Consider the following 23048-nt stretch of genomic DNA (forward strand, 5'->3'; position numbering starts at 1 on the left):
AAACTTTGAATACAGAACTCAGAGACTGCAGCTATTAAAAATAAGTTTCAGGTCTAGAAGTTGTACTACAAAAAAATTGCAAACTTTCTCAAAATACTTCCAATTTGACATATGATTTAATAACGGGATTATAACGGATGTAATGAGGTTAGGTCACATGACCCAAAACTTCAGTTTGTTATTCTATTTCTCATTATTTTTTGGTTTGAGTTTTACGTGATTGTGTGCCATACTCGGGAACATTAAATTTCCTTGCAGTCTAGATCACCCTGACACAACTTGAATTAACCTTTAATTATAATTAATATTTATCTTATTATTTAAAAATATAACACAGACAGTGCATTTTCTTGGAACTGTCAAGTGTTTTCTCATGCTTCTTATCCTGAGCTTTTTAACTCCAGGCATTTTAACTCCTCATTGACCTTTCAAGGATTACTTATCCATTATTTTACAGGATCCTGGAATGCAGTTGCCCTGTATAACAAAATGTGATTAATCAAACTCACGATGCTAAATCCAAGTAAATGAAAACCCCAAGGTATTTATGAATAATACCAACAAAGTAACTGCTACATGTAGGATTAGTAATGAAACTATGTTATGCTCATTTATCAATTTTTATTACTACCATTAAAGAAAACAGAAAAGGTAAGGAAGAAAACTGAAGCAGTGATGGCAAAAGCTTTAAGATGCCAAGCCATGGGGTTTATTTTGTGGAATTCCTTGTAGTGAGGAGAAAGCTGATCACAGAATTTTGGCTGTGGCTCAGGGAGTTGCTCAGAGCTGAGGGAGGTCTGTGGCTTGGCTGCATTTCACTGGGCTTGTTTTGTGAGACAGGTGGTCTGAGTAGGAAAGAGCTCCTGTAAAAAGAGCGTGAAAGAATCATTCTGCTTCCTGGGCTACCAGTTACAGCCTAAGTAAGGCAGTTGGATTGGCTTAACTGAAAGTGAAGACAAAGTGACAGCGAGCTTGACAGTATTGGAACGTAGAGTAGGGTGTAAGGAAGACAGAATGATGTTGGTATCAATGATTAAACTTACAGAAAAAAGACAATGCAAAAGTTGAGAGATTTAGATGGTACTTTAGTAGCTCATTGTAGATAAAAAGTGTTTCAAACAGATAAATGACAAGAAAAGCTGTGACAAGATCATGCAGCTTTTCTGCCTGAACAACACAAACTATGGAGGCAGCCAGGTGAAACTTGGCCATGTGTGTAGGAGTATTAATTGGAGGAGAGACAGAGTCAAGATAGATCATCACACAGAAGAGAAAAAACAGGTAGTTAAACAGTAGTTTACTGTACCTGTTTCAAAGACTGTATATGAACAGTAAGCAATGTGAACATGTTGCAGTAAAAGACCCGGAGAAAAGAATGTGAGATTTTTAACTAATAATGTAAAACTGGATGTTATATGGGCAGCACATTCATACGTGTATTCTTCTAACACCCAGTGCTAACAAATGATCTAAGCAAAATACTACTCTCTACTTCCTTGAATAGCGGAACTGTTGACAAAGTTTTAGTGATGTTTGTGTCAGGTTCAGGTCTTACACTCACTGACAACAATATCTTAAGATAATTTTGCTTCCCTCAAGGTCATCTGGCATTCCTTCCTGCCTGTTGTCTCACAGCACCCTGGGTCCACAATTACAAAGCCACAATGTTTTGGGGTGTCACTCTTACAAATGGATTCCAAAAGGGACTGAGATGAAAAATATCAAGCCTCTCACTCTATCCAAAAATGTGCTGTTACTTCTCTCCAAAAGATTGGTGCCCTGATTTTGTTAACAGAACATCATCATGCACAATTGTGCCTATGCAACATGGGAAGCCTGTTACTTTAATTTCACGCATGCACTTCCTACAGCAGCATTTGTTAGACTTGATGAATTATGTGACCTTTTGGAACGACTGACATGTGTTTATTATAGTAGCTTTGGAGACATTGATGGTTTTGCAGCTGTTCTCTGATGAAATCTTGTTTGATTTTGTGTTTGCTGATCCATAGAAAATCCACTTTTGGACGGTTAGATTGAAAACAGGAATGAGGAGGGAGTTTTCATCTTTCAGAGGAACCTACAATTGTTTAGGAACTCTTCTGTATAAATTCTGTTGCAGGATGAAAAAGAGCAGAGCAATGTATTTCCAATTGAATTTCCTCTTCTGACAATAATAAGTAAAGTCCAATATTGTCTCTTATTCAAACAAGTGATCTACTTATTGTGCAGTAATCTTTTTAATGAAAAAAGTAATATTTAAAGAAGAGGTTTCAAGTACTTATCAGGGCAGATACCTGGGCGTAGTCATCTACCACAACTGTGTGTGAGTAATGATGTAGCTCGTGCAGTGTCCCGCTGCTCAAAACTCAATTAATTATGACACATCTATCTTCCGAAACTCCATTTGATATTCTTCCACAAACGTTTCTATGTATTTAAGATACTGTTCCACAGGTTTTCTCATGCTTATCACAGTAATCCCCTTAACTCTTACAAAAGTGCACCTAAAAGTCTATGCAATGAAACTAAAATTAATACCAATGAGTTGAAGACATAGCACTTGCCTTTACTTATACAGAGACAATGCTGTGTACTTAGTGCACCACTTAATGTTCCTCCACACAAAAGCTAGGGCCAGCCTTAAGATTTTTTTGTACCATGGATCTCACTCTTGACTCTGACAAGATTCTGCAAGTTGTCATTGTGTTGATCTTCTAATGTCCTTCCCCATGTTTACAGTATAGACACACATCTTCTTAAACTCTATCAAAAACACTAATAAAAGTTGAATGGGGGAGAATCACATATCAATTAATACTCAGTTATTACAGTTAATAGAGTAAATCAATAGCTTTAATACGTAAAAATAAAGTAGTAATAACAGTACATCACATTTAAAATAAATTTTACTTTAATGTGAGATAAGAAAAAGATACAGTGTGTTTTTGCTTCATAAACCCAAGTTCATGTCCTATATTACTGTCAGCAAAAGCTTCAAATTTAAATCATACACATAAACAGAAGTTCAATGTTGTGTTTCTATAGCTAGTTTTGCACTCTGCTCAATAAAATAAATTACATATATCAAGTTACGTAGCTGCCCCTGGCAATTCAGAATTTTGTGACAGAATGCATCACACGGTCTATCCCTCTGTCTGATACTGTCGTGGTTTAACCCCAGCCAGCCACTGAGCCCTGTGCAACTGCTCGCTTGCTCCCGCACCAGAGGGATCGAGGAGAGGATCAGAAGGGTAAAAGCTGGAAAACTCATAGGTTGAGGCAAAGGCAGTTTAACAGGGAAAGCAAAATCCACGCACACAAGCAAAGCAAAAAAAGCAATTAATTCACTGCTTCCCATGGGCAGGCAAGCATTCAGCCATCTCCAGGAGAGTAGGGCCCTATCACGTGTAATGGTTACTTGGGAAGACAAACACCATCACTTCTGATGTCCACCCCTTCCTTCTTTGTCCCTTGACTTTATATACTGAGCTTGATGCCATATAGTCTGGAATATCCCAACCTCCCGTGCCCATGCACCTCAAATTTCCTTGCCAGTGTAGCAGTATGAAAAGCAGAAAAGGCCTTGGCTCTGTGTGAGCACTGCTCAGTAATAACAAAAACATCTTTATATTATCAACCCTGTGTTCAGAACAAGTGCAAAACATAGCCCCATACTAGCCACTGTAAAAAAAATTAATTCCACCCCAGCCAAAACTAGTAGAGGTACCCATTGCAATATTGTCCACCAAAATATAACTGACAAACCTCTGTTTCAGAGCTAAAGGAGCAGAAATTCTCCCTCTCTCATGGGAACCCTTGCTGGGAAATCCTTATGTCAACGCTCTGCATCAAAGTCATAATCAGGGAAGCCCATGATGTGGCTATAGATCATCACTGTGTGTACTGTATTCTACTGTACAAAGAAATGTTCAACATCCCAGTGAGATTTTTACTGTTTAAGTAGACGGTCTTTCAAGTAAACATTTGGTTGTGTTATTACTATCACTTATTTGCATCACTACTTCACCGATTAACCAATCATTTTGCATTTCTAGCTCTGACCTTTACATGTCCACTGACTTGAGCTTTTTACATTTATGATATGAAAATACTGATATGGAAGCCTGCAGAGTGTTTGGAAATAGTTTGCTTGTGACTGAAGTGATAAGGTTATTCCCTCAGCCTAAGGGATGAACTCTACTTGACCATGATCTGTGCTGGGTGAACAAACTAATTTGTCTCTGTTATTACTGAAACAAGAGGAAGAGCATGTAGTGACAGGACAAGGGGGAATGGCTTCAAACTGAAAGAGACTAGGTTTATGTTAGGAAAAAAAAAACTTAATGTGAGGGTGGTGAGACACAGGAACAGGTTGCACAGAGAAGTTGTGGATTCCCCATTTCTGGCAGTGTTCAAGACCAGGTTGGATGGAGCTCTGAGCAACCTGGTCTAGTGGAATGTGTCTCTGCTTATGACAGAGGGGTTGGAACTAGATGACCTTTAAGGTCCCTTCCAACCCAAAACATTCTATGATTGTAAGAGGATTACTGAAACAAGATGAAGGTATTACTAAATCTGTTGCATAAAAAACGTAGTGCAAGACTGCGATGAAATTGTATTGGGGGAAAGGGGGCAATGCTACCTCTCCTTTCTTTTTACCCTGTATCTGACTAAACTCCACACACACTAACAACACAGACCTGGATTCTTACACAAGTGGATCCTGCTGCCATCTCAAGTGTGCTCAGGCATGCCCTGGCCTGCTGCCAGCCCCTTGGCATAAATCTTCCTATCTGTGACAGCATTCAGAGGAGGAACAGAATGATAACTCACTTGACCCTATCACCCAGCAACTTGTGGCAGCCAAAGCGAGAAAGAACAGTGAGTCATTGTGGAGCTTTTGTTGCCAGCTTTTAAAAAATACCTTTATAGAGCAATGGGCTTGGGAGCTAACTGGTAATGGAGTGTGTAGTTCATCACACTCAAATTTGGCAAATCTGAAAGCACAAGTGTAGGCAAACCTTCAGGCAACTCTTCCTGATCTGCTCCATGGAGAACTGTTGGGTCACAGAATCACAGAATTGTTAGGTTTGGAAGGGACCTGTGGAGATCATCCAGTCCAACCCCCCCGCCAAGGCAGGGTCACCGGAGCAAGTGATGCAGAGACATGTGCAGGTGGGTTTGGAATGTCTCCAGAGAGGGAGACTTCACAACCTCCCTGGACAGCCTGTTCCAGTGCTCTGCCACCCTAAAGGCAAAGATCTTCCACATGTTGAGGTGCAACTTCTTGTATTTTAGTTTATGGCCATCGCTCCTCGTCCTGGGCACCACTGAAGAGTCTGGCACCATCCCCTCGGCACCCGCCTTTGAGATATTTGCATATATTGAGGAGATCCACTCTCAGTCTTCTCTAAACAGGCCCAGCTGCCTCATAAGAGACATGCTGCCAGCCCCGACTCCCGTGTCCAACTGCTCTGCACTAAAATCAGCGGGAAGCACGACGAGATCCGCCCGTTCCCGCTCTCGGTACAGACACAGCGCCGGCTGGGGAGGGGAGGGGAAGGACAGGCACCAGCGCTGGAAAGCGGGCACGGGAGGGGCGGGGCGGGGCGGGGCGGGGCAGGGAGCCGGTGCTGCCCCGCCGCGTCCCGCAAAAGGCGGTGGCTGTGGGCACGGGAAGGTATCCCCGCCCGACTGGCGGGCGCGCCGGGAGGCGCCGGGGCGCGGGTCGGGACACAGCGCCCGCCCGGGCCCCGCTCCCCCCGCACACCAGCGGCACCGGCGCTCGCGCGCGCACCAGCCAATGGGCGGCGGCGGGCTCGCTTCTCCCTGCCCTCCCATTGGTGCGCGGTGGCGGGGGGGCGGGGCGGGCACGCGCCCGCCGCAGTCCCGCAGTGCCGCCGCCGCCGCCGCGCCGGGGTTCGCGCGCGCGCGCGCGCGCCACAACCGCCGCAGCGGCCGCGGGGCTCGGCGGGCGCGTCCGCCCGGGGCGGCGGCGGGAGCGGAGCAGGAGCAGGAGCAGGAGCGAGCGGCTGGGCCGGGCTTGGCGCGGAGGTGACTCTGCTCACCCGCAGCGGGGATGCTGCTGCTGCTGCTGCCGCCGCCGCCGCTGCTGCAGCCGGCGCCGCCGCCAGTGAGGGGACAGCAGGCGGGAGAGCGGGCGGCCGCGGCGCCCGGCGGCATGTGAGCAGCGGCGGGAGCGTCCCCCGAGCCCCGCGGCAGCGCTAGGGGGGCCCGTCCCCGCGGCGGCGGTTCAGCGCGGGCATCCCCGCTCCAGCCGCCCGCGAGGGGAACAAGGAGCGGCCACAAAGCGCCGCCCGCCCGCCCGCCTCCGCCTGACCCGCCCGCTCCCGCCGAGGGAGGGGGCGAGCGGAGCCCCCTCGTCGCCTTCTCGCTGCCCGATCCATGGGAGAAGCGGGCCGTCTCCCTCTGGGAAGCGCTGCCGCGGCTCGCCGGGACTGAGCGGAGCGGCCGGCGGCCGGCGCGGCGGGAGGATGCCACTGCTGCGGAAGGCGCTGCGCGTCTCCAACCGCTCCATGCTCGCCTTCATCTTCTTCTTCTCCTTCTCCTCATCCTGCCTCTACTTCATCTACGTGGCCCCCGGCATCGGTGAGTCGGGGGCCGCCCCCCGGGGAGCGGGGGTGGGGGCGGCGGTGGGGATCGGGCTGTCCCTGCGGCCGGGAGGGCACGGGCGGCGCCGGGCGAGGGGCGGCTCGGGGGTCGCAGCGCGATGCCGCCCGCCCGGGGAGCGGCGGGGGCGGCGGTAACGTGCGCTGATCCCGCATCTTTGTTCTGCTGCTCTCAAATGCTCTAGAAGGTTCATGTGCCATCGCGAGGTAGGTGGGTGCTGCCCTTGCCTCGCAGGCTGGGAACGTGAGGCACAAAAGCAGCTCAGCGCTTCACCGTGTTGCAGCGGCGGGAACGAGGGAAGAACTGCAGAACTGCTGGACTCCCTTGGATGCATTCCTCTTTCGAAGTGTTAGTAACTGCATTAATAATAAAGCACGTGTGAACAAAAATTAAGAACCAGTTTGAATATTTGTTGTTTCCTTCCGTCAGTGGGATCCCTCTTCACAGCTTTTCCAGTTTGTTAACTTCCACTTCTGTAGGAACCACTTCAGTGGGGAGGCAAACAGTTGATTTAGGAGAAGCTTCATAAAATAACTGTGCGAGTTTGTGTCGGACAAAAAAATGTGCTGTTTTCTTTAGTTTACTCTTCTGCTGTTATTGGGAGATCGTCAGGCTTTTTCTCACTGGATGATGCTTTCAGAACTGCTTAGCATTACCCCAGAGCTAAGGCCAGTGGTATCCTGTACTGTGCTCTGTAGGTTTTCACTGTGTTGGTTGTCTGTTGACTAGGCAGTGTTTGACTAGGCAGTGTTTTCTTTTTTTTCCAGGGAACGTTGTCACTTTCTTCTGCCTGTTTCCTTGCTTTTCAGGTGCTACCTAAATACCTGTAAAATCATCCCTCTCTTTGTTCTCAGTGCTTGAAACTCCTCTCTGAAGTCATTACTGTGAAATGTCCACATTTGACGACTGAATTTGCGGGAATTGTTTCGTATTGACTTTGACTTTATGCTGTTTGGCTCCCTCTTGTTCACTATCTTATATTTAGCTTGTAAGCACTTTCAAGGTGCAATTGCTTCTCCTATACTTTCATAGTATAGGAGAAGTATATATATAGTGTATTCATATACTTCATACAATATTGACAAGCCTGTCATTTATTGTTCCAGTTTAAATAAATATAAAAAAGATTAGCGAATATATCATGGGTTGGAGTTCTGAACTTTCTTGTTTGTCAGTGTTTCCTTGCTGAAAGGGTTGTGATGTAGTCTTGCAAGTGAGAATGATGCTGCTAGGGTCCATTTAGAAATCTTAGGTCTTTGAGACACTAGTGCAGTACATGTGTGTGTGTGTATGTGTGTATATATATATATATATTAGACTTTAATTACAAGTAGTTGGTGTATGATTTAAATAGCAGAGTACAGTTTACACATATTTCTAAGTGAAACTATTAACATCTTACATAGTGTGCACAACTGGAGTTTTACTTTGTTATTTAAGCTTATTTTCATGGGTATCTTTTTAGGAAGAACATCTTCTCACTAAACAAGGCTTATGTAGTATCTTGTACAGAATCAGAGCCTTTAGTGGGGTGAGACTTTTCATTCCTGACTTCATCTTGCTGCTCAGCTGCTGAAAATTGCATGTGTTTCCTTTGGATCAGGAACAAATGAAATCAACAGCGTGTACCCTAAGTGTTCTTGGGCTAGGTTAATTATGTCTGATCAACCTTGAGGAAAACCAAATCATATTGAAACTGGTCTCTCTTCCTATCTCAGACATATATAATGTAGTTGTCCCTTTCAAGCTGTGGTTTAACAATACAAAAATTTGGGGTAGTTCCACAAGTTTGTGAGATCACATCTCTTTCTGGCTACTGATTAATTCTGTGCTGCCCTACCTGTATGCAGTTGTGTTCTGAGCTCATCCACCTTGAATCAAAACCCTGCAATACTGAAGTTATTCTTTGTCAATGGTACTTCTTGGATCTAGCTTGAAATGCTACCAAGCTGTGCTGGTTTGGGGGACCCTGGGGGAAGGAGTATAGAAAATGGTGAAGGAAAGCACAGTAGGAAAGTTTTTACAATTGTATCTCAGCCTATCAGCTTGCAGATGTGATGCTGAATTCCCAGTAATTTACTCCTGAAAATGTTAGTGTGGATATTATCTAAAAACCAACAAACATCCTGACAGTATTCATGGGGAAAATGTAAGAGTGGAAGGTTTTCCAAAAAACCTAGGAACACCCAAGTTTACAGGCAGATGATTCATCTAATAATCCTATGCTGTATGCTCATGCCATTTGCATATTATGATAGAATAGAATATTTCAGTCTACTTGCTCCTTTACACTGAATGAAATGAAACAGATGTATCTAAGTCAAGGCTGATTTTGTGTGTGTGGAAAGGAAGAGGGCTTAAGATTACTTGTGGACGCTCAGCCACCTTACCTGTGAGCAGCTTTTCATGAAATGTATTCTGCAGCTAAATCATAAGTGATTTGGATCTGCCATAATTTATGCATACAGATATGTTTTACTGAGGATATTTTAGTTCATCAGAACACTTTCATCCTCAGCAAACTACAAGGCACAGTGTCAGAGAGGATAGAAATTCTAATTTTGTTGCAGGGAACTGCAGCTGTTTCCTGGCTGGTTTCTCTTCCTGGTGGTCAGAGGAAGGGAAAAGGAGGGAGAAGTTGGACTCTCAAATGCTTTATGGAACAGCTGTGTACTGGAAGGTGGGAGGGTAAAAATAAGTTGGTTATGTAGCAGAATGGTTTCCTGAGATGTCAAAGTGGATTGAAAATTTGAATTCTTATGGTCTGATAGGGTAAGATTCCCTCTTAGCAAGCAATTCATGGCTTATCAAAGGAAGGTGTCTGCACTGGGAGAATTCTCAAAGAGGTCACTATCACAGTTCCTCTGTCCTTCATGCTCTTTAGAAACAAGAGTTACTGCATTTTTTAGCAAAACTGTATTTTTTTGCAAATAAAGTTTGGGTCAATTTGAAATATTGACAATTTGTTTAGAGGGAAAAAAATCCTAATTACTTATTATAGGGTATTTAATTACTTCTAATATTTTATAGTTTTTATTTGCCCAAAAATTAGACATTACAGTAACATCGCTGCATAGCTTTTTTTTTTTTTTTTTTTTTTTTTTTTTTTTTGAGACCTTTTATAATGTTAGTTCTTTGGGAAATAGAAGCTTTTATTATCCCATGTATTTCAGAATATGAGGGGACAAAAAGCATTTACATTTCATGTTTTCAGGCACATGTTCTGTGTTTTGAGACTAAGACATATAATATTCCATATAATATAAAAATATGGAGTTTAAATGGTTGAGAATGCATACATAATGTTGGGATTGTTCATGTGCCTCCTTTCCCCTTTTCTGTAAGCACCGACGACTGGGTGAGGTAGAGATGGCTGCAACCCTACATCAGCAGCACCCTGGTGATCTTTTGATAGTCAGAGGAGCTCAAACATGAGAGCAGATTGAAACATTGAAATGTTTAAAATCTAAAAACCTCATGTAAATGTTTAATGATACTTCTGTGTGATAGTCACGATGAAAGCAGATAACAGGTGCTGCTTCTCCAGAAAGACCACTTTTCTGAAAGTACTTCATCTAGTGCTCTTTCTCTGGTACATGAAGTGAAAGGATAGAAACTGAAGTTTGTGATTTTGAATCAGTCAATAATGATAGTCTGTGATTCTGAAACTTCACTAGAAGTTACAACTATCCATGTAGTAAAGACTGAAGAAGGTGACTGAGAACAAGAATCTTTGGCACCAGTACATTCACTTTCGTTATTGTAGGTAATGGTTGTGATAAAATGGACTCAGATAGTCTTTGGTCCAGACAGCTATGCAGAATACATAGGTGTGTTCAAGTTTACATCCTAGAAAGGATCCAAAGATGATGAGAATAAGACAAATTAACAAGGCGATGGTGACCAAGAAAGCATTTGCTGGTCTTACTTCACTGCCAAGCCAATCTGAGTCCTGTAAGAGATAAGTTTGTTTTTTTTTCCCCATGCTTTTCCAATTTGCTATTCAGCATCATCACTGAAATGATATTGGACAACATAACTGATCTCAGAAATTGATCACTTGTTCATCTCTGGGTTTTTCCTTTCTTTCTGATTCCAACGGAGAACCTTTACCAGACGGGGTGGAAGAGTACCTTAGAGCTCTGAACACTGTAGCCAATTGCAGTCTAGTTTTTCACTCAGAGGGTGGTTGAGCACTGGAACAGCCTCCCCAGGGAAGTGGTCGCAGCGCCAAGCCTGTCTGAGTTCAAGAAGGTTTGGACAATGCTCTCAGGCACGTGGTGTGATTCTTGGGTGTCCTGCATGTTGCTGGGATTTGGACTCAATGATTCTGATGGGTCCCTTCCAACTCAACATATTCTGTGATTCTAACTTGTCCGCCTTGGACATGATGAACTTTGTAGTTCTCATAAGAACTGGTTATGAAACAATGAGGTCATCAAGGAAGATGCAGTCTGCTTTGGCATCAGTAACTAGGAATCCTGAATGGTGAAATGAGATTGAGAGGAAAAATCAGCTGCTGTTTCCTCTCCTATGGTCTTCTACTTCTTTTATTAAAACTTCGCTACTTCCATAGCAATCCTAACCAAAGGGCAGCTGTGCAGGCTAGTTGGAACTTTGAAGCATCTCCATTGGTTTTAGCTTACAACTTTACATAAACCTATTTCCAATTCTGTTATTAGGAAGTAGTAGTTTTCCTAATAGGAAAGGATGATATCACTCCTTTTTGAACTTGTGCAAAAATGGAGGAGGGTGCTGCAAGTGCTATCAGAAAGATAAATGTTTACTAGTGCTTCCACGTGCTGAGCCCGTAAATGTGAGCACAGCCTTTGTGCTGATGTTCTTTGTTCCTGTCATCTATGGCTGTTGTGGTATTACTGAAGACTTGGTGTTTGATTATAGAAAAATTTAGATTGGCAGGGACCCCTAGAAGTCACTTTATCCAACCTTCTGCTGAAAGCAGATCCTACTGGATTGGATTGCTTAAGGCCATGTCTAGTTGAGTTTTGAATAACTCTTGGGATGAAGATTCTACTGTCTCTCTTGGAAACCTCTTCCAGTGTTTGACAACTGTGAGAAGATTGTAATATGCAACTGCAATATCCCATCTTGTGGCTTGTGTTCATTGCCTTTTGTCTTTTCACTGTGTACCTTTAAGTGTTCAATTTAGTCCTCTCTATACAGTTCTAGTGTATAGCTGAGGACAGCAAAACATTCATCCTTCTCTTAGCCATTTCTACTTGAGACTGAACAAACCCATTTCTTTTAGTTTGTCTTTGTACAAAATATGCTCTGTTTTGGAAGGTTTCCTCTGGGCTCGCTTTGGAATGTTAATGTCTGTCTCTTACTTGGATCCCCAAACTGGACATGGTAACCCAAATATGGTTTCACAAGCTGCAAAATAGAGGGGAATAGTTGCTGCTATAGGTCTGCTGTTGTTAATGTGTGCTGTTGTTAATACAGGGCAGGATACTGTTGACTGTGTTTGCCACAATGATACACAGATGGCAATACCTTGTCTAAGGGTTTTGCAATAGAGCCTGTGTATGGGTTTACTGCAGCTCAAGGGCTGCACTGAAATAGGAATAATACAACTAGCCTCTTAAAATAAATCATTGGTTACTCTACTTCTTTGATGCTGTGTGGAGTTACCTGATAAAAGGCTGATGAGTTTTGCAGGATGTTGTAGATGTTCATGTTTGTATTTTCTTTTTCTGCTCTTATAGCCTTCTTTTACTCCTCTCTAGGGAATTGTTCTCATGGGTCTCTTCCAAGTTTTTTGAGTGAATGAAACTTGTCTGTCCCATTGTTTCATAATTTCTGCAGGGAAATGCCTTTATTACAGACTTGATTGTTGTTTGGGAGCTATTTTCAGCTATATTTCATTATTGAAATCCACCTGTTATTAAAGGCTTCATTTGGAGGCAGGAGTACTTTCATTAGTTGTAGAAGTCTTTTTCTTGCTTGCATTGCAGTTTTTCACTTCAGTTCCACAAATTTTAATCAAATCCTTTAATTGAAAAATTTTAGTCAACTTTCTGATTAATAGGGTCTTTCCTTTTTCTCTTGTGCAAAAAGGAGAATGAGGTTTAAACATTCTCTGCTTGATCTCTGATTTCCAGCGGTCAGATGTTCTTCAGCATTCTGAGTAACAGCTTGAGCTCGTTATGAACTCAGGCAGGTAAGTTTTCTGCCTTATTCTGGGAAGTACAAAGATTTTTCCATTATGTTGGCCCAGCACAGTCTCACTCCTAGCATCTCACTGTCTTTCACTTTTCCCAACACATTAGCTTTGACTAAACATGCATGTTTCTTTCTGAATCAGTAGTTTCGCATCTTTATCCGATAGTTTTCCTGAAGTCCTTAGGTATTAGTAGTTACTAGTCAGGGAACTTGCCTACATAACATTTCAATGAGTACTCACATTGTGATGTTATTAGACAGAAAAGGGAAAAAACCCAGGCACTTAACGGTGTGCGGCTAACTTCACAAGGACAAAGTAATTACTAGACCCCATGTGAAATGAATTTTCACTTAAGCCAGCCAGTTATTTGAATGTGTTCTTTTCATGGGTTGAGAAAGAGAGATTGTATTCCCTGGGAATATTTATTTGAACTGTGACTGACATGGCTAAAGCTTTAACCATTTCCATACCTGTCTGTGGTGAAAGATGGCTTATCTACTGGCTTTTCATTAATAAGACTATTTCTACAAGTGACTATCTGCTTGCTTTTCTACAGCTCTTAGTCTGTTTTAGGTAATCTTTTGTATTCAAATTATGCAATTATGTTACGGGAAGCATGATGCAATTATTCAGCACTGTGTGGGATCCAGTGTTAGATTCTTGTGAACACAGTGTAGAGATTGGTTTCAGGACTTTAAGATATAAAAGACACTTTTTTGCAAGGTATCGCCAGTGGTCAGTTCACTTTCTTAGATTTGCAGTTGTCCTTCTTTACCTTCACTTCATTGTGCATTTATTGAGCTATTTTATGGATTGCTGTTATAATCAATTAGTATCCTGGTAGAATAGTGTAAAATGTCTTAGAAATTATCTTAAACATTGTATCTTCTATCATGCTTAAAAATACTGCTAGGGAAAGAAATTTTGATTTAATGTTTTTTTCACCCGTAAATGGAGACTTGATCAATGAGATTCCCTTTCTACTCTCTCCAATAAAGAGTGAACTGACATTTACTTTATTCCTCAGACTTGCAGTCAGAGGACATACCCATTTGGCATATATCCTTTGTGGCAGTGAGTACACAGAGGTTGTCTGAAGTATTGAAAAAAAAATGCAGTCTCACCATCCCTGTGAAAGAAGTTTGAATTTATTGTTAATTTGCAAATAGTGCAAAACTGCTTTTAAATATTCAACAACAAATCGGGTAAAATTATATTCTAAGGCATACATTTTTTTGCTTTTTTCCTTTTGGTTGCATCTGCTTTAAAAACAACTTCTGATTAACAACAAATGTGTAAAAATAAATAAAATCCTAAGGAAGTTGTACACTTCCTGTAATATTTATTGATGTTCATGATCAATTTCAGTTTGTGAACAGGAACTAGTTAACAGCAGTCTTACATTACTTTGGCTATCATCCTTCACTGCTAAATTGTTCAATGAATCAATTTGACAAACTAAAGTCATTATCCAGTAGTGGAAAATATTTCTAGATCCTAGGTGTTTTAGAACAACTGTTGAGCTCTATTTACTGTATATTTAACATAATTGTAGAATTTAATCTTTAACACTTTTGTGATAATTTGCTATGCGTAAAGTCTGCCAATAGTTTATTTATATCTCTAGTATTGCTGAGAATAATATCATATAACCTCGAGATGAGAACATATCCATGTGGGACGTGGTCTAGAAATGCCCCCATGGGATGATTCCCCTTTACAATTACTAGTGGAGAACTTTCTGTTAACTCCTTTGAATCCAATTTTTATGCGTTATGTTAAATGTGCTTTTCAGAAGTCCTGTAAAACAGGTGTTGACTAGCAGATAAGTAACTTTAGGATCAGTGGTAATTTGGAAAGACTTATTTTCTGTAAAGCTGTGTTTCATGCATTTGAATTTTGCAACATCCACAGATTCTGTATGAAGTATCTCCTATCTGAGCTTTCCAGCAATTTTTTTTTCCCTGGAAAGATCAGTGTATAATTCTCAGATGGTCGATCATCTTCTTACTTTTTAAGGTGGTGGGGTGTTAATTTTTACTTATTCCTTTGATAGCATTCTTGAGATAAGGCTATTTCCTTGTTTGTTTTTGAGTTTGTTGGTTTGAGGTTTTTTTGTTGTTTTGTTTTTATTTTTATTTTTAGGATAAAAGCTGCATTTTGAAATCAAATTTGTGATCTCCAAGTTTGTTCATATTTTGTTTGGCATTTAAGAAATCATTGTTTGTAATCTAATTAATGCTTTTCTATGTTGCTAAAGTATTCACAGTTTTAACTTCCTACTGTTATTCAGAATGTCAGTCATTGATCCAGTTTCAGCTTTACTTGTTCTGTTGTATACTTTACTACGTTGGTTGCTTTTAAGTTTGTGGCATATTTTTTTGTCTTTGCTTTGGTGTATGTGTACAGCATGACAAATTACTGAGTTTCTATGTAAAACTGAGTCTTGTGCTTTTTCTGTGAAGCTGAGGGATTATAAACTAATGCAGTCTTGTGAGAAGTGCTTTAATTTTTGGTGTACTGCTTGGAAGGAGCTTGATTCCCTGAGAGAGAGTGATCTGTGAATGGCAACTTTTTCTTTAAAAAAATAGTGTAAATACTGTTTGGGTGAATATTTTAATAACAGAAAGCTACCTGATGTAAAACATTGAACCATTTTAATAGTTATTTTTATACTTCAAGAATTAATACATTGCTCCCACCCCCTGCCCCAATGGTCTTGTTTTCACTCTACCACTTAAAACTATTAATAACTAGTGAGCTATAAAAAATTAAGACAAAAAATGAGCTATCTGATATCTTTAATATGTCCTCTGAAATACAGGATGATCCTTTTAATGCCCTAATGTGCTTTATCAGAATGAGTTTTAAATAATGCCCTGAACCCAGGACTTCTGGTGTGCTCATGATTGCTGATACAGATCTGGATCAATTGATAGTAAAATTTCATCAGAATTAGGCGTGAGCTCATGCTCACGCTGTAGTTGCTTTAAGTGCAACACTGAGTATAATATTGATTCTAAGGTGTTCTATATGGGTGTGTTGTTCATTTTTCACTGCACTTCCCATTTGATTACCTTGTAAACTGTGTTGCAGTCTGTATTCTGTTTCTTGAGTTGGAAATTCTCTTTCTTACTGCAGACCATGCACAGTGAAATAAGGAGAATATGAATAAAACTGGTTCTAGGTGGTTACATTATTAGATGTTTTCTTTGGTTATATGTGAAATTTTGCCTTCCTGGTTTGTGCGTGGCCTTGCACTGTGACAGTGATGGTTGGTACAAATGCAGCAAGACAGTAATAGAAGCAAAATCACAGAATAATTGAGTTGGAAGGGACCTCTGGAGGTTACCTGGTCCAACCTTCCTGCTCAAGCAGAGTCACCTGGAGCCAGTTTGCCAGGACCACATACAGACAGCTTTAGAATATTTCTGAGGATATTCTCCACAACCACTATGAGCAACCTGTGCCAGTGCTTCATCCCCCTCGTGGTACAGAACTGTTTCCTGGTGTTTGAATGGAACCTCTGGTGTTTCAGTCTGTGTCCATTGCCTCTGGTCCTGTCACTGGGCATTACTGAAAAGAGCCTGGCTCTGTCTGTCCCTCTTTGCACCTTCCCTTCATATACATTGTATACATACAGACACATCATTAATGTAATCCCCTTGAGCCTTCTTTTCAGGCTGTACAGTCCCAGCTCTCGCAGCCATTCACCATAGGAGAGATGCCTCAGTCTCTTTGTCTTCTTCATGGCCCATTGGACATTCTCCATTTCTCCTCTGTTCTACTGTGGAGCTCAGAATTGGACACAGTACTCCAAGTGTGGCTGCACTAGTGCTGAGTGAAGGCTGGAAGGATCACCCAGGATGTGACTGGCTTCCTTGGCAGCACATTGCTGGCTCAAGTTTTGCTTGGTGTTCACCAGGTCTTCCAAGGCCTCTTCTGCCAAGTTCCTTTCCAGTGGGGTGCCCCTGAGCATATATTTGTTCCTCCCCAGGTGCAGGAATTTGCACCACTCCTTGTGGAACTTCATGAAGTTCCTATAAACACATTTCTCCAGCCTGCTGAGGTCACTCTGGATGCATATCAGCTACTTACCCCTTTTTTGTGTGATAAATAAACTTTCTGCGGGTATGCTCTGCCTGTCATCCAGATCACTAATGAATATGTTACACAAGACTGAACCAAGTATTGACCCCTGAGGTACACCACGAGTCACTGACCTCACCCTTTGGACTTGATCAGTCAGTCAGCTTTTGATCTACCTCACTGTTTGCTTGACCAGCCTGTACATCAACTGTTTTTCTGTGAGGATCTTATGGAATCAAGTGTGAAAGGCCTTACTGAGGTCCTAGCAGGCAATGTCCACTGCTCTTTTCTTATCTGCCAGGCCAGTCCTTTCATCATAGAAGGTTATTAAGTTGCTTGAGCATGACTTTTCCTTAGTGAAGCCATGCTGACTATTCCTGATGATTTTCTTGTTGTTCATGTATCTGAAGAATGGTTTCTAGGTTTAGCTGCTCCATCACCTTCCCAGGGATAAGTGGAAGTTGATCAGCCTGTACATCTCTGGGCTCTCCTTCTTGCCCTTGAAAACAGGAGTAACATCCAGCCCTTGGGCACTTCTTCCACTCACCATAATCAATTAAAGATTGTCAAGAGTGGCTGTGCAATGACATCTCTCAGCTCCCTCAGCAATTGGTGCATCCCATCAGGGCCCATGTTCTTATCTGTGTCTGATTTGCTTAAGTGTTCCCTGACCTGATTGTCTTCCACCAAGGGCAAGGGTACTCTTCATCTTCTTTTCCTGTCCTCCCTAAACAGTTTGTATCTCTCTATTGTAACACTCCAGTCATGGGAGCCATTCCACCCTGTCTCTGTGATTCTTGGTAAGTTTGTAGGCACAAAGGTACTGCACAGAGATCTCTTAAGTTAATTGCATTCATTAGCATAGAGACACTTGAGGGGCACTCCAGCATGGTAAGGGTCATATTCACATAATCCCAATCTCATCAAGGTTGGAAGAGACCTTCAAGATCAGCTAGTCCAACCATCAGCCTAGCACCACCATAATCACCCCTAAACCAAATCCCCAAGTGCCACATCTGCACGTCTCTTGAGCACTTCCAGGAACAGTGACTCCACCACCTCCATGGGCAACTTATTCCAATGCTTAAACACTCTTTCAGTGAATTTTCTCCAATATCCAATGTGAACCTTACCTGGTGCAACTTCAGGCCATTTCCTCTTGTCCTTTCACTTGAGACAGGGCAAAAGAGACTGACCCACACCTCACTACAACCTTCTTTCAGGTAGTTGTAAAGAGCAGTGAGGTCCCCCTGAGCCCTCTCTTTTCCAGGCTAAGCAACCCCACTTCCCTCAGCTTCTTCTCCTCCTAAGACATGTTTTGTAGACTCTTCACCAGCTTTATTGCCTGTCTTTGGACATGCTCCAGCAACTCGATGGTCTTTTTTATGTGAGTGGCCCAAAACTGGCTGGAATATTTGAGCTGCGACCTCACCAGTGCAGAGTACAGGGGGACAGTCACTTCCCTGGCCTTGCTGGTCATCATGATATTTTTGATACAGGCCAGGATGTCACTGGCCTTCTTGGCCACCTGGGCACACTGCTGGCTTGTGTTCAGCCGGCTGTCAACCAGCACCCCCAAGTCCCTTTCTTCTGAGCAACCCTCAAGCCACTCTTCCCCCAGACCTGTAGTGCTGTATGGGATTCTTGTGACCCAAGTGCAGGACCCAGCGCTTTACCCTATTGAACCTCATGCAGTTGTCCACAGAAACGTGTCATCACAGCATAGGTAAGGTTTGTGAAAACTTGTGCCAAGCTCAGGAAGTTGATGGGTATTACAGTACCAAGATTGCTGTGGGAGTCATCAGACTCCAGCCCTTGGTATTCTGCTGTCAGTCTTCCCCTACCACACTAGCAGACAAGATGTATTTCTCTGTTATGCTTCTGGCCTGTGTGGACTATCTTTAATGCTTTGTTGCTGTTGGCTGATATGACATTTGAACTGTGCTCTTTTTCATAGGTCTTTGCCAACAAACCTGTGCCAGAGATTTATTTTTAGGACTAAATTAATATCTTTGATTTTTGCATAATGCTTTTAGCTTCTGATGTAATAATTTGGCTGCTCAAGCATCTGCTGCTACCTAATCAGCTGTTAAATGACGGTTGAATAAACTGATCAGATCTGTGCTCTTTGTAACTATGATTGTACTGGAGACCCAGGTAGCTGGGACAGAGACTGCACAGAAAGGAAGAGAATGTTTCATTGTGCATATATATTTGGGTGGAGCTGAATGGTGAGTTGACAAGCAGATCAGCTAGGAAAAGGAGGTCTTAGATTGGGGTAAACTACAAGAGTAACTTGATAAAAACATGACAACATCTGATCTTCCTGCCAGCAAGAGCACTCTTGAATACTTAAGCCAAGCAGACTCTTCCTGGTTTGGGTTTTTTGTGCTTCTTTTTTTGGTGGTATTTTTATTGATTATGTCTTTTCATGGTGCCTGCTTTTGAGACAAATGTCTTTTCTAGCTTTCTCTCTCACTAAAGTCTTGTGTGTCTTTTCAAATCTTTCTCGTCTGTCAGGAGTATATTTGTCCTTCAACAAAGGGGAGATACAGATGCTTTTGCAGAAAGTCTGTTTTATTAAGGTTTATATCTACGTTATCTGGACTGCAGTAACATTTCCCATTAAAACTGAGAACCATTACATGGTTCTCTTGACTTTGTTCTGGACTTGTTTGAAAGGCTTGGTCACAGTTCTGTACTTTATCAGGTTCCTTAACACCTTTGCCCTTCTGATTGTTTCCCCTGTCCCACGGCAGGGGAGTGAGCAAGCAAGTGGATGGGGGCTTACCTGTTATCCAGATCAACCCACTACACCTGGTATATGGGAATTAAGATCATGGTTTTATAAACCTGCTGTTCTGCAGAGATAGAAACTCAGGTGACTTTGACTTTTGGTATCATGCTAAAAAGCAGGATACAGTGCAAAATCTCCAGAGGTTATCTCTGAAATCAGTATTTGCTAAGTGATTTATATTAAAAAATGACATTATTTTAGTGGTGGAATAGGAAAATATCAAAGAGAAGAGCTGTACTTATGGGGGAGGGAACATATATGGGGAAAAGAGAGGGGATGATACCAATTTGAAATGTGTTAAAATTTGAAAGAAGTAATTCTTTGTTAATTAGGAAATTTTTGTCCTATTTGAAAGGCAAAAATCCACTTAGTTTTACTTTCAGGGAAGCTTTGAATGTTGAAATTGTTTGTTTAAAGGTAAATAACTGCTCTTCAAGGAACAGATCAAATTTACTTTTGTGTTGATTTCTAAAGAAGGTTTCTGAGGTAGGTAACTTCATCTATGAACTAAAGAATTGTGCAGATTCCCTGAAATGTTTAGTACAGACACCATAAAAACCCCCAGTATTTGAATGGAAAACTACAAATGTAACTAAATAGTTAGAATCCCAAAGTGTTACTTTATAATTAATTGGGTGAAAATTTTGAGAAGTTTTTGTGCAAGTTTTGTGTAAGGAAATCTGAGTGTTATCAGTTGTCTTGAATCCCATTAAGAATCTTTCTTGTGGGATTTCTTAGGTCTGTCATCAGGCCAAGGTTCTAGTTTTCTTATTTTCTTTTGTTTCTGTTTTAGCAACCAGGGAGTGTTGAGACATTTTCAGGATCCTAGCAGCTGAGTAACATTTATACACATGTAAACTCTTGTTAACCAGAGTAGGTAGTCATGCTGGCAAAGGGTTTGATGGAATTACATGCCGTGCATAGCACCTGAGATGTTCAGAGCCTCTAATATTCTTTGTTTTAATAAGGAGTTTTTGAATGTGAGGAGAAGCCCTCCATTCTTTAAAAAACCCCAAACTATTATTGTAGAGCTTGCAAATAATATTCCTTGACAGATAGTTGGTGTTTGTATCTCTGTAGGTGTCAATAGTCTTATTTGCTAATGTGATGGAATTAATCAATGTATTTTCTTCTGTAAATGTCCGCAGTCCTTTTTATGCAGTACATGGAGCTCTGGTCTCTCTCTTTGTGTTGGGCTGTAAGAAGTCATCAGTTGATCTGTCATGCCACTGGTGCTGAGTCATCTGATGAAGTGGAGTTCCTGAGATAATTTTCTAACTTCCCCCCCCCTCCCCCGGTATGTTTAGTTTCCTCCAGAGACTGAGCATTTTTTTTGTTGTTGTTTTGTTAGGGTGATTGCTCATTACAGCAAGCCAAGTATCCCTCAGACAACCGAGTGCTTAACATAGGTGAAGTGACAGATGATCCCTTTGACCCTCTTTGCTACCCAGTGTGAAAACTGTTCCGTAAAAAAATTTATCCTTCCCTTTGCAATATTTTTTGATCTCTGTGAGTCCTGGATAGACATTTGCTTGCTCAGATCAAATATAAATGCAACTTCATTTCCACCTTGTTTCTTTCTGTTTAATACAAAGAAATGTCTTGAGATCAGATTTGGGGCTTTGGGTGTATGTCTGACACAGAGGAATATTTCATCCTGTTGTTGGTAGTGAGTCATTTAATTACCCAGAATGTTGATTTACTCACCCTTGATGCTGATAATAAATATTTAATGTATAATTATCAAACATTAATACTGTGAGATTGGCAGTGATTTGTAGCAGTTGTATAACAGAGCAGCTGTTGGCAGTAAATGAATAGCAGCACATTTTGGCTGAAAGTTGTGTTAACTAATAGGTAAAAAGGGAGACCATTATAGACCAAAAGATTTTCTAGACTTTTTTTTGGTCCTGTATTGCAATGATATATATAAAGATGAATATATGAGGGATATATCTACATATGAAAGCTTTTTTTGTTGGTAAATTAAGTTGTTTCTTGTCATTCTCAGTTGTTTTTGTAAGTTAAAAAGAAATGAAAGTGTCATATCAAGTGTCTATTGACATTTTATAGTTTTGGGCTTTATATAGAGCTGTGGTTATGAATTCATTTTCTTCTTGTGTGTTGTTGCTGTTAGATTTCACTCCGCGGACCTTCATATTGAAGAATTAATGTTCACTAACCATGGATTCAGACATAGGAACAAATGTTGAACACATTATAAATGTATGTTTGAATAATTTGGAAATACCTTATTTTAATTCAAATTCAAAATTGCTTTTTTTTATCAGCGAACACGTATCTCTTTATGGTGCAAGCTCGTGGGATAATGTTGAGAGAAAATGTAAAAACAATAGGACACATGATCAGATTGTACACTAACAAAAATACTACACTGAATGGGACAGGTAAGAATGTTTCTTATTTAATTTCATTTTTAAATGAGCTTTTTTTAAAAAGCCAAACAGTAATGCCATATCTTAATTAGGAAAATTTGGACCTAAGTCCTACTTCTCTGTAACTGAAGTGAAAGTCAAACTCTTTATCAGTTCATTTTAGAAAGAAATACTTGTCACAGCTGCAACAAAGATACCGTCATTTAATTATTCTTCCTTTAGTGCAGTAAAATGCTTTTTTATCATGCTGCTATGAATTTGCTGCTTACAAAGTTAATGCTCTCACCTGCATGATGGTGTTAAAAATTCCGTGGATAATGTAGGTTTTTACAAAAATCAACTCTTCTTTTTAAGATTATCCTGAAGGAAACAATTCTAGTGACTGCGTTGCTCAAACAACAATGTATCTTCCAGAGAACTTCACCTACTCTCCTTACCAGGCTTGTCCAGAGAAGCTGCCTTACATGAGTAAGTTTTAAACTGACCTTGATGTTTATCTAGTAAATTGAATTGTACTTTATACAAAATACAGTTATTTTAATATAAAACATAATTGCAAGGAGTCCAAGTATATAGCAGAAAATAATGAATAAAATACATCTGATAATGGACAATGATGCTTATCTGAAGTTTGCCTGTAACTAATATGTTACTAAAGCTTTTGACCTCTTTACTAATCATAGAATAACAGAATATGCCAAGTTGGAAGGGACCCACAAAGATCATTGAGTCCAACTCAACCCTGCACAGGACCATCCTCAAGAGTCACATCATGTGCCTGTTGTGGCAGCTAATGTGTTTTAACTTTTATTTAAAAATAATTCTAGTTTTGACAAATGAAAAAATAAATGGTTTTGTTAATATGTAAGAATACTCTTAACTTCATATAAAGTACTCATTCAGAGTTGCATATATTGAGGAATAGTTAAGAATTTGCTTTTTTGAAATG

General features: G+C 41.1%; 1 protein-coding gene across 1 annotated transcript in view; it reads left to right on the plus strand.

The window, feature by feature from the left end:
* Positions 1 to 6125: 6125 nt before the first annotated feature.
* Positions 6126 to 23048, plus strand: part of B4GALT6 (beta-1,4-galactosyltransferase 6) — a 31767-nt gene continuing 14844 nt past the window's right edge. The window contains exons 1-3 of the mRNA XM_050319824.1: positions 6126 to 6612; positions 21995 to 22111; positions 22454 to 22567. Coding sequence (XP_050175781.1) covers positions 6498 to 6612; positions 21995 to 22111; positions 22454 to 22567 — 346 coding nt within the window. The 5' untranslated portion in view covers positions 6126 to 6497. The remainder of the gene's footprint in view (positions 6613 to 21994; positions 22112 to 22453; positions 22568 to 23048) is intronic.

The sequence above is a fragment of the Myiozetetes cayanensis genome, unplaced genomic scaffold (genome assembly GCF_022539395.1).
Source record: "Myiozetetes cayanensis isolate MyiCay16 unplaced genomic scaffold, myiCay2020 scf1, whole genome shotgun sequence".
Taxonomy (NCBI): Eukaryota; Metazoa; Chordata; class Aves; order Passeriformes; family Tyrannidae; genus Myiozetetes; species Myiozetetes cayanensis.